We start from the raw sequence: 12,436 nt of genomic DNA on the forward strand, positions 1-12,436 counted from the left end.
TCCAAACTTCCTTCCGGTTGTAGCAAACTGATGAATACATACGCGCACATCACACACAAAATATCTTTTACATTTGTATTTATATGTCATATTATGGTTATTTCTTTGAACGTCATATAGCTGAGCGAGCTAAGGTACGGATATGGATTTTGTTATTTTAGTGATTACTTAGCTCGAATCCAGCAGCAATCACAACTTTAAAATAAAATTTTTTTTATATGTAACTATTGGATTTTTTTTCTATTTCATTTTTGTCTTGAACTTTTCTTATTTTATTTTTTGATAACTCTGTATTGTTTTAATTACGAGTTTATAAGGTTGAGTTTGCCGATTATAGAGGAGTTGGTTGCTTTCTGAAGTTTTGATACACTTTAAGTGGCTAGGTGAACCTTAAACCCGTAAAGAGGCTCAGATCATTAAAAATTTTCTGTCATTGTTCACTATTTATTGGGAAATACTTGCATTTGTATTTACTCTACATATACTAATGGATGCCCAAACCTTTATTTGAATAAAATATAATGTAATCGTATATTAATACAAAATAATAAAATATGGTATTAATTAAATGATAATTGTGTGGAAAAAATAGTTAATGATTTGATAATGTTCACAGATTTTTCTGCTATGTTTTTTTTTAAAATTATTTTACCATTACCACAAACATTAACACATTGAATTAATTTAAAGATCAATTGTCTGTCTGTATTACACAACCAAGTGAATCTAAAAAATGTACAATTTTGAAATACAATTTATACAATTGTACTAATTAAATTCAATTTATAAAATCATTTAAAATACATTATAATTGCGACGTACTACGAGTTGTTTAATCTTAATTTAGTAATAATGTTATAAGTTTAAGAGGAAATTTTTGATAATTGGGGAAACTTTTTTCCATAAGTTTCAAGGTTCGCGGAGGACTTTTACCTTGAGGTAAAAACAAAATATTATCGTTCAATGACGTGTTTATAATTAATTAACACACTCCATCTAAATCCACGAAAGAATTTGGATCTTATCACAATATTTTAGAACAGCAAATTTATTTTCAATGTTTAAAAAGAATTCGGGTTTATTCAAGCATACTATATTTACAACTAAGATGGAAAGCTAAAAAATACTTAATAGTTTTCAATAAAGTCAGAATTTTCTTCAAGAAGGTCTTGTGTCCGTAGGACCTATTTTGTAAGCCGTTAGAGATAGAATAAAAATTTAAGTATAAAAAATGTTACTAAAAAAATAAACAACTTTCGTTAGAAACATATTTTTCGTAAACATCACTGTTTACCCTGTGCTCCTAATTTAATAATTGTTAATTGTTTAATAAATATCAAATAAACAACCATACAATTGCTGCAATGAGAAAAAACAATGAAACTATAAGTTAGAATATTATAAATGTAATAATTAGGTTTCGTATGTAGTCTATCGTTGATGTCTCCATATTAAATTATATAGAAATACTATGTAATTATTACGGCTATATGCAGACTACTATAACGTCATACTATAATGTTATATGCAGTATCATAGAGATTATGTGCAGGACGTTCATGATCTCATAGACGAGTTTTTAGACGAGATTTATTTTTAGTTATATGAATTTTTTTTTTCAAAATAAACAGGCGAATATTAAAGCCAGGCAGATCTTATAGAAACTAGACAGTTTTTCTGACATTTAAAAATATTGGATTAATAATTTAAAAAAAACTCTTCAAATTTACTAAAGCTGATGATTTGAGGATTGGTTATAGCAGTTGTGCATACACACTGTGGTCAGTCAAGCGAACGATAGAATAAGGATCAGATATATGCTATCGAAACGGTAATGTTTTCCGTGGTATTTAAATGAACTTACTAAATCTGAAAATTGTTATACAGATAGTATATTGCATATAAATAACAATTATGACTGTAAGGCAGTTAAATGTTAAAACAGGGCTGGTCAGTCAGCCCTAATGTATGTACAATAAATAAATAAGATTCAGATATGATTGACGTGGTATTTAAATTAATTTACTAAAGCCGAAAATTACAACTGAATCTTATTTAATGATTGTACATACATTAGGGCTAACTGACCAGCCCAGAATTTTATTTGGTCTAACTCTCCCATTATATATGGAGGTCATGTGGCATTGTTTCCACAGTATGTTTTTCTTAATATATTATTTTGTAAATTTCTATTAAAGTAATTAATTATTTAAAATTTATAAAATTATATAACACATTTTCAATGCAAGGAAAGATTATACTAAAGCTATAAATTAAGATGTAACAAGACAATGCACAACAGTTTTTTGTTATTATATTCATTGTAATTACTTAAAAAAAGAAATGCATTCTAGATATTTAATTATAGTTGGTGAAGGAACAGCAAAAATTTTGGTATTTTGAATTTTCTTTTCAATTCCTATCTGATTTTAAAACGTTTTTTGTTCCTTTTACAAATTTACGAATTTATTGGTTTTGGGTATTAATATTATATCAAACCTATTTATAACTCGACTGTGATGGAGTGGTTACATTTTTCTTTAATTTATATTTAATTAATACTATAACTATCCATCATTTTCAAGATGTTTCAGTCGATCCTGCTTTTGGCAAATGTTATTTCTTTGAATAGTTTCCTAACGAATTTGTTTTGACTTTGTATATGTTCAAAGTTATGTGAAATCAAAATTAAATCATTGTTTATCGATTAAACGTTTCCCTAAATTAAACATTTCAATCATTTCCCTAATGAGGGAAAAATTGAACAACATTTCAGGACATTTCGACTTTATTTTTACTCATCATAAAGGATTCATATATATTTTGTTTTGAGTACACCATAAAGTTGTTGTTTTTCGTGAATTTTCTAATAAAAAATAATTATGCTGAACTTTGACGGTAGTTTTAATAATTTCATAATAAATTTTCATTTAATAATAAGGTACAACAATAAGAAGAATACAATATCCTTCATGGTCTAATGAATTTCAACTGATGTACCTACCTAAGTTTAATATAATCAAATAAATTATCAATGAACAATGTTTTTTTATTCTATCTTTTTTGTTTGTTTATTCAATAATTAATTATTTATGGTGAAACTCATCAATTCTGAAAATTAAATTTTCCAAATATTAAAATTAATTTACTATTAACTATAATTTGTGTCGCAATTTTGCACAAGTAAGTTTCTACAGTCAATAATAGAACACGGTGTATATCTGATTTATAGATTTTTAACTGCCTAGATAATAAATTGTGGTAAATTCTCGAAAAATATTGTAATAAGTATTAGATTTAATTTTAAAAGTTTGGATCTCTGTTACTAATTACGTCGCAGTTTATACACAAGTGTAAAAAATGTTCAAAAAAATTTAAACCATTATACTATCTTAAACGTATTACTATTAGTAATCAATGTATTAAGTGGACATGATATGAGATTGTGGTAATATTTAGTTTACCTTCGTGTAAATTACAAGGTCTTTAATGTAAATATTTAGAAAAAAAAAACACTGTTTGTATGTAACATATATTAAGGCGTGTATTTAATATATTACAATACAAGTAGAATTCTTAATTATAATAATCAATGTATATTAATAATGAAATTTTATTTAATAAATTAGAAAAAATGTATAACGACTTGTTCAATCTTTTTTTTTTTTTAAATTTTATAAAATATGATTGGAAGGTTCTACTCTATTCTTAATTCTTATTAATTCATATTTAAAAATAATAAATATTGAAAAAAATAAAGTTTGAAATACTGACGCGACTTCTATATACATAAATTTAAAATTAACAATTCATTCATAGTAAGTGAACACAACGAAACACTTTGGGTGCTTATATAATAAAAATTACCTTAAAATAATAAAATAAAAATGGGAGTATTTCTTTGGGACTTATGAACGATGAACGCATACGTATAATCATTATGGATGGTTAAAATCTATAGCTATTCGTAGTTGAACAGGATAGTTGAGGTGGAAACACAGATAAGTGCGCAGAACATATCTATTTGTTACCAAACTCAATGTACTCGACACTTCCACCCAAATTTTGTCAATACCAAAATTATTTTATAAGGAGAATATATTTCAAATTGAACAATTTTTAAAACATGTTCTCCTAAACTAATTTTAGCAACGACCACGGATAAGCTATAGTTCCTCACGGGTCGCGCTAGTGTGTACATACTGGTACATTTTAAGAATACGCCAGTTATCAATATTAATTATTTTAGAAAGTTACTAAAAACTGGTGATACGGTCAAATTATAAAAAACAACACAATTTTAAGATAATTAATTTGTTAATTTAATAAAACGGATATCGTTTTAATAATTATTACACAACTGTTAAAAATAAAACATTTAATTTAAAGGTTAATCAATATTAAATTCTAGAGCAGAATATAAAAACAATAATTTAGATGTAAAAGAAAAACGTGTGTAAAAAATTGTTTTGATTAATTATGAACTATTGAATTTTATCAACGATTTGATTTTTATTTACGCTATCACAAAAAAAAATCGTCTCTTTTAAATTCTTTTTAGTAATACAAAGCCCAGTGCTAAATAAATATGCAAATAAGAAATCGCTGAATAATTTGGTTTAAGTTTTTTCAAAAACCTTTTTTTATCAGATCCAATGCTAATTTATTTTTGTCTGTCACTTTTTTTTTATATATAAGTTATAATTTTTAGTTTCATAAACCTGTCTATCAAAATAATTCTATAGTAAATTTTTTATTCAAAATATAAACAAAAAACATTTTCGATTAACGGATAAGAAATTTCAACTTTGTATAGTGGCTTTGCAAAATAGTGATTCTTTGATGGTTATCAATATATGAGTAGAATGATATTCATAAACATGGCTCAAATGATACCTTTTTGAATATGAATTAATCTGTCAATCGATTAGTTCGATAAAGAAATTTTTTGATTATTATTATGGGAACAGTTATTGGTAAAGCTCTGAAATTCAGAAGGATAAAAATCTATAGCCATTTGTAGTTGAACATGATAGTTGGTGGAAACGCAGATAAGTGCGTGAAACATATCTATTCGTCACCAAACTCTATGTACTCGACACTTCCACCAAAATTATTTGAATACTAGGTCTTACTTATTCACTTCTATAGCACTATCATAATAGGGATAGGGATTTTATAATGCCTTGAATATGTCAGAAAACCCTGGTTGTGCAGTGAAATGTCAAAAACATAATTTTGTTATAATTTTATAGCTCATATATTATTCTGTTAATATTTGAACTATATGAATGTAAAGTTACATTCAAATACATCGAGCAGTTTTGGCGTAAAAGCGTAACAAACAAACAAACAATCAGACTTTCTCATTTATAATATATAGCAATTAATTAGCCTATGTCTTAGACTGTGAATCAATAAAAAGAGTACAAATTCTTTGATTCTTTTATCTACACTTGTGAGAATTCATTGTAGTATCAAGACTTAAGGATATTAAGATTACAGTACGAAAGCTTTTAATTTTGTTATTCTCAATCATTTGAGTTACTGAAATTGAGTTAGTACTTTCTCCGAATAGTTGGATCTGGACAAAATTAATAAAGAATAAGATAAGATATAATAAGAATAAATCTACTTTACAAAACTCAATTGACAGACCCCACCCAGTAAAGAAAAACTGATTGTATAAACTGGTTTACAATACGCCATTAATGGATTTGGAATTGTTAACTGTTATAAAAATATGTGCAAAAAAAAAAAACTAAAATGAAATTTGCATATTATAATCGAAAAGATTATATATATACAAATTATATATTAGCATAATGAAAATTTATCAAACAAACAAAAAATTAATTTTGACATATTTGTTATGGGAGTGCCCTTAATTGAAATACAAATTTGAAACAAATCAACGTCAAAAACATTGTCTTGAGAAATACATTCTTTTGAAATAAGAATAATTATTAATTTCTTGAATACTAATAATTTGTAACTAAACACTTCAACATCGTATGCATGTGTAGGGCGTCCCCTTTTAAACGATTTATCTTTTGGTAGTGATTCATTTTCTTTGATAAACAAGTGAAATTTAAAAAAAACACGCCAATTTTTCGGCTACGGTACCCTAAACTCGCATTTGAAACATATCTAAGAACACTCTCCATTAAAGTTCCTTTTTTCTTAAAGCCTTTTCCAAACTGATATTTGTTTATAAAGTTTGACTGATCCATCGAAACGAACAAAACACAGTTACCATAATTCTCAACATAATAATTTCTACTTTTATTTTTAGGATAATTGTAATTTTTATCCTTTGATATTATAAAAGCAATATTATATAATATAAAAAAAATTTAATTAAAAACACGCTTGCAATTATATTAGCCGCATGTTCAATAGCAATAAACGTGTTAAAAAATAAACATGCATACCAGGTAAATTAATATTATTGTAAAGTTAATTACATAAAGAAAAACAAAAAATTTATATAATTTTACCTTATTATAAAGTAATTTAATTTGCGACAGAGTTGTACTTGAAATCAGTCAATTTGACTAATTATTGCCTTTTTTATACAGAAATTTATTGAATATAATTGACTGACGTAGATTTTATTTCACTTATTCGTCTGTTCTATTTATGATTTTTTAAACATAATGTGTAAAAGTGCTGAGCAAAATTGGTGCTTCATTACTGAACAAGCGCGCTATATATCAAAAACTTTGAAAAGTAAATAATTAATAATAATAAGCACGAGAATTGACTCAATTTGCGAAGAATGATGAGTGTTTGCCAGTGTGCGAGTGAAAAACAGGTACTCTGTCTTCTTTCAATTTTGCCGGGATTCACTCTTGGCTGGCCATACAGTTGGAGGGCTGGCCATATAATAGGAATATGTATTGTATATATTCTTGCGTCAAAGAAATACCCGTTATTATTAAACACAAAAAATTATCTTTAATCTACAAGTACTTTATGATCTAATATGCTTGCTTGATAGTTAAATCTTTTATATTTCTAAGAATTGAATATAATACTTTATTATAGGTACATTATATACAATTTATTTATAAGCATAAATAAGATAATAATTATATGTATTACAATTACATAAACAATTTTCTAGCCTGAAGTGTTTTTTTTAATTCAATAATGTTATTTTAAATATATTCTAAAGAATAAGTAGCGTTATTTTAAATAAATAGACAATAAATACTTTGTTCATAATATTATACAGAGTGGTTAGAAAACATGGTAAATGTAAATATTTAAAAAATAAATCGTTAAACAAGGGCTATGATAACTATAGTAAAAGTAGTCGTAAACGTAATAAAGAAAACCTGCTACGATCTTGAAACTATGAACAGTTATTTGTCAGGCTATCAGGCATGCACAAGCGTGACTAACAGAAGTTCCTCAGATTTCTGTTACTAAAATACGAGTAAGACAGTGACAACCTAACCAGTGACAACTAACGAGTAAGACAGAGAGACAACATTTTTTTTACCTATCTCGTTAATATTAGAGAAACTGAGATAGATAGAAGAGTATACCCGTCTGGCTTCCTCCTCCATGAGCAATGTGGATTTGGTTAACAATGGTGACTTCGACTTAAAATAACTCGCCCATGCCTGGGCTATAATGATTGGTGAGAAACACTACTTTTAGATGGTTCAAACAACAACAATGATATTACTTGAAAACTTTATATCAATATATACGTGAAATTAAATAAGCTGTTCATGTGAGCTCGATCCTTGTCGCCCACACCAATAATTTCCCAGATGATAACAATAGTTTTCCATGCCTTAAAAACTTAAACTCTTTAAGCTTACTTAAACGGAAAAATTTTTAAAATCTACTGAAATTGATAGATGTACAGTCATTTTAAAATATTTGTTTGCATTTGTATTTAATATAAATTTAAAAAACTAAAATTTGTCTCAACCTATATGTATTATATTGCAAATAGAATTACGCGTATTTATAAATAAACATTATTTAAGAGGTCATTGTTATTGTTTTTATTAAATTTATATTATTTAAATTGATATTTAATTTAATATCCTGTTTAGAAATAGTGATTTATGTATGATTTATTAAAACTAGCAAAACTAAGAGCAACTAATCAATTAAAAGCTGCTTATTGAATCATGAATGTTTGTTAAGAATTTTAGTTTTGATGATATAATGAAATTATGATATTTTGAAGATTTGATGCGCAATAGAAATATGATTGAAGTCGTGAAGGATGTAAAAAAATTGATTATTGAAAAGTTGTGAATGGTGTACAAAAATTTAAAGCGTGGAGTAATTCAATCAATTTTTGTTAAGCCAGATAATATTTCACTGAAACTTTCATGAAACTTCAATAAATAGACTGGATAAGAGTGTAAATTATTATATATAAAAAAGACTATTATGGTAATAAAAATTTGATTCATATGTGATAAACGACACTGTTTTCAATAACAATACTGCAAATGTTATTAAAACTAACGGAATTGTTTACTTTACAGACGTTTGCTAATTTATAAAATCAATATCAAGTTTGTTTTCATCAACTTTTCAAGACTGTTAACTAAACAGTGCAGTTTGATTAAAAATAGAACTAAAAAATGAGTTGCTGGCCAATTAAGTTTACATAGGTTCCAACTTATGTTTTATTCATATGAATATAAGTTTATTTTATGACAATTGAACAACATAAATTAAAAATTTCTGTAAAAAGAGTGAACTGGATATAATTTATGGCCATCTGTTCAACCAGAGTTTTCTAATACACTCAATGTAGTATAGTTATTTTTCCATTTTTAAAATTGAAAACTGATTATTTGATAACTTATACCATGGTAAAATAATCCCTATCCTGTTATAGAAGGAGGGAAAGTGAAAGCAAAGACGGTGAAGGTTATAACGCGGTGTTATCAATTACAGCAAAAGCAGTGAAAATTTTTCCCGTATAACTGTATGTCTTTCCAACTTTTAGCCGATTGTAACTATAAAAAAAGCGATTTATTCATGAAAATAAGAAGCGAGAATATTTGGTTAAGAATTCTGACAAATTAATTAATATGTTTGTGTATTAATTATTTTAACTGTATAGTTATAAGTTAGTTAATAATTGCATAAAAAATAAACAAAAACTTTCAAACTTTATAAAAACCCAATGACAATTCAATTCCAAAGAATTTTATCCTTGCTAATTTAAGAGGTCGATCAACTCTTTTCTTAGTCATATTTCTGATGTTTTGCGGTTGTAAATTGTAACATATTCTATACAATTACTTTGTAGGGTATTTAACATGTATGATTTCAAGGAAGTTCCTTCACTTATTTACTATAAAGGACAGAACAGTTAAACATGTGTAATGTTTCATCACGTATTTGTGAATTTTTAATGTCAATATAATTAATTTTGATTATTGACTGTTATCATTGAATTTTTTCTATAATCGGTTATTATTAGTACTAAATACATGTTAATATTAAATATTTTCATAAAAACATTATTAAATACATGTTAAATAACTGTTTATAATATTTCATTTTTTTATACATTTCGTAATCTTTCACTTTATTTAAAAAGTTGATTTAGTTAAATAAAAGCGCGTGCAATTAAATGAAGCTGTTGTATATTGCATTGATTTAGCGTTTTTCTTTTGTGTGAATGATTTTCTATCAATATCATTAATTAAAAATTGATGAAAAATTTTTACTATACTTCATGCATTAATTATCAATACATATATAAAAATGCAAAAAATGGGAAATATGTTCAGAGATAGACTACTTCCTTGGATGCAGACTTTCTGAGATATCGCAATATTTGGATCGATTTTAGTCCGTATCTCAAAAACTATTCGACCAGTCAACAAATGCACCCGATTTTTGTATTTTTTGGGTCAAAATTACCTTATACACTGAGTTTTATCGAAATTGGAGATAAAAAAAAAAATTTCGATTTGTTGCGATCATCTTACAATGAATGATACATCAATACTATTTTGAGTATTGAACATATAAGCATTAACATCCTTTTAAGAAACAGCGTTCCCCTGAACACAGTTTTGAAATTGAAAATGTTAACGTTAGGTACTAGAAATATTACCCTCCGATTACTTTAGATATTTACGATAATCCTTATTTTAATATCCTATTATTGAATTCAATCGAAATCGAAAACTTATTCGACGAAAAAATCAAAACACTACTCATCCACATTCAAAACAAATTAAAAAAAAAAAGAAAAACAAAAACTTACCATTAACTTGCGTCTGCCAAACAGCATCACCAACACCCCATAAACCAGATATTAGGAAGAATATAATTGGATTATTTGGATGTGGCCTCCATACCAATAACACAAATATTAAACCAGCATGTACAACAGCGCCTAACGCTAAAATTGGTATACGACCAATATATTTCATTACTGATCCAAATATTAAGGAACATATGGCATTAACTACACCAAAACATATCATGACGTAGCCAACGGATGATATCCCCAACACGCATGAAATGTAAGCCTGTAAAAAGCTGTATGTTAATTTAATTGATAAGTTCAGCAGTCAAAGAATACTTTACTCATAACGATTAAATTTCGAATTTAATTGTTCGTAATCCTTAAATGGGTCTAAATAAATAAATGTATGATTATTATTATTATATTTTTACTGATAACTAGATGAGATATATTTTTTATGAAATTTTATTATTATTAATTAAATTAAAGTTAATCAATTTTTTTCATGAACGGTTTTAGTTTGGCAAGCCTTTACCATTATTTTCGTAATTAAATTAACTTTTTTCTGATACCAATTTTGATTGGTTATCAGATGGGTGTAATTCATTCTTGAAGCGGAAAAAAAGAAAACTACGTCGACTGGCAGAAACGAAAAAACGTGGAAATTTCTATATTTCCATACAAAATCTTAATTTGATTCGTTTGCTATCAGTTTGCCTATCTTTTTTCTATGCTTTTGGAAATTATTGTGTGACTTCATTATGCTCAGCCTAACAACTTTTTTGTCAACGATAATTCATATAAGTAGCTGGTCGCTCAGATAAGTGGGAAATTGGTGTTTGTAAGTATCCTTCATCTTCTCTTTTAGCTAGCTCGTTAGTTCTTAGGATTTCTCGATTGGCTTTAGACTATGCAATAAAAATTTTTTTAATGAAATATTAAGAATTTGCTATAAACATGTGCAAGGCTTGAATGAATTTACGATTTTATCTGAACAATATAAAAACCACAGGAATTGAGGAAAATCGATTATTTATTATACTTTATTTCTTTTTCCTGTTTGTTATTTCTATGAATGAATTAATAAATACTAGAGAGGGTTTTTCTACGAAAAAAGATTTTCCTTAATCGATTTTATTATGAGTTTTTTATTGTGTAAATAAACTTTTCAAGGTTTCTATAAAAAAAAAAAATTATAAAATATTCGCTGCTAGTTATAAAAAGATTAAGTCAGAAAATAGTTCTTTTGAGATAATTGTGTCACTGTGGTAGTTAAAGACGTAAACACTCTAAATCAACTTGAAATTTTCAGAAAACATACTTCGAATATCGATCTAACTAACCTTGACACCTAAATTAATCTAAAATATAAAATTAATCAACTGTACCTGTGTAAAGTCAGCACCAATAAATGCTTGTTCCATACCAATCCATACAGTTATTGGTATAAGTAATTGTTGATTTGGTTTCTTTAATTGGTAAGCAGTGGCTGATAATAATTGAATTCCACTTAATTCACTTGAATCGTTGCGTCTTTGTTTTTCACCATACCTGTAAACAAAAAGGATAGATTTAGTAACTAATTACTGCTTTAATTAAAAACATAATCGTTTCTATGTAAGGAAATTTTTATAAAAGGAAAACATTTCTAAAAAATTGTTGATTTCTGGGGAAAATAAGCTTGTAAAATAATATCCTTAGGTAATAAAACCGGAAAAATAACTAGGTCTCTCAAACTGATGAAAAACTGTAAATTGTCAGCTATTGTTTGTTATTGAATCTTCCAAAAAAATAGTATATTTCTCTGGAAAATAATAAAAGTTTGTAAATTTATACCTTCAGGTAATTAAACCGGAAAATTGATTTTCGCTAATTGTGGAAAATATTACATATTATTAGATCTTTATTTTTCATTAGTAATGAAAAAAAATTGATTTTTTCGCTGTTAATAAAAATATGCCCATTGAGGATGAGTTTTAATAATATTAGTTATTGAATCTGTGAAGAAGCACTTTGCGTTTCCCGGCAAAGTGCTTGTGGATTCATACTTAAAAGCAGCTCTACATTGCTCTGTCTTACTTACTGTCTATTTTGACTCCTTCGATGTTTCTTTCCCAAGCCGTCAATTATATGATATCTCATTTTAGTTTTATGCAGATCTATTTTATTTCAATGAAATATTCG

The 12,436-nt window shown here is 26.5% G+C and overlaps 1 protein-coding gene across 2 annotated transcripts in view; it reads right to left on the reverse strand.

Annotated features, from left to right (window-relative positions):
* Nucleotides 1–12,436, reverse strand: part of LOC123295398 (UNC93-like protein) — a 124,726-nt gene that overhangs the window by 37,283 nt on the left and 75,007 nt on the right. For both annotated transcript variants that reach the window (XM_044876739.1, XM_044876740.1), the window contains exons 4-5: nucleotides 11,641–11,803; nucleotides 10,268–10,535 (exon numbers count right to left, since the gene is read on the reverse strand). In XM_044876739.1, the coding sequence (XP_044732674.1) occupies nucleotides 10,268–10,535; nucleotides 11,641–11,803 (431 nt within the window). The remainder of the gene's footprint in view (nucleotides 1–10,267; nucleotides 10,536–11,640; nucleotides 11,804–12,436) is intronic.

This window comes from Chrysoperla carnea, chromosome 3 (assembly GCF_905475395.1).
Source record: "Chrysoperla carnea chromosome 3, inChrCarn1.1, whole genome shotgun sequence".
Taxonomy (NCBI): domain Eukaryota; kingdom Metazoa; phylum Arthropoda; class Insecta; order Neuroptera; family Chrysopidae; genus Chrysoperla; species Chrysoperla carnea.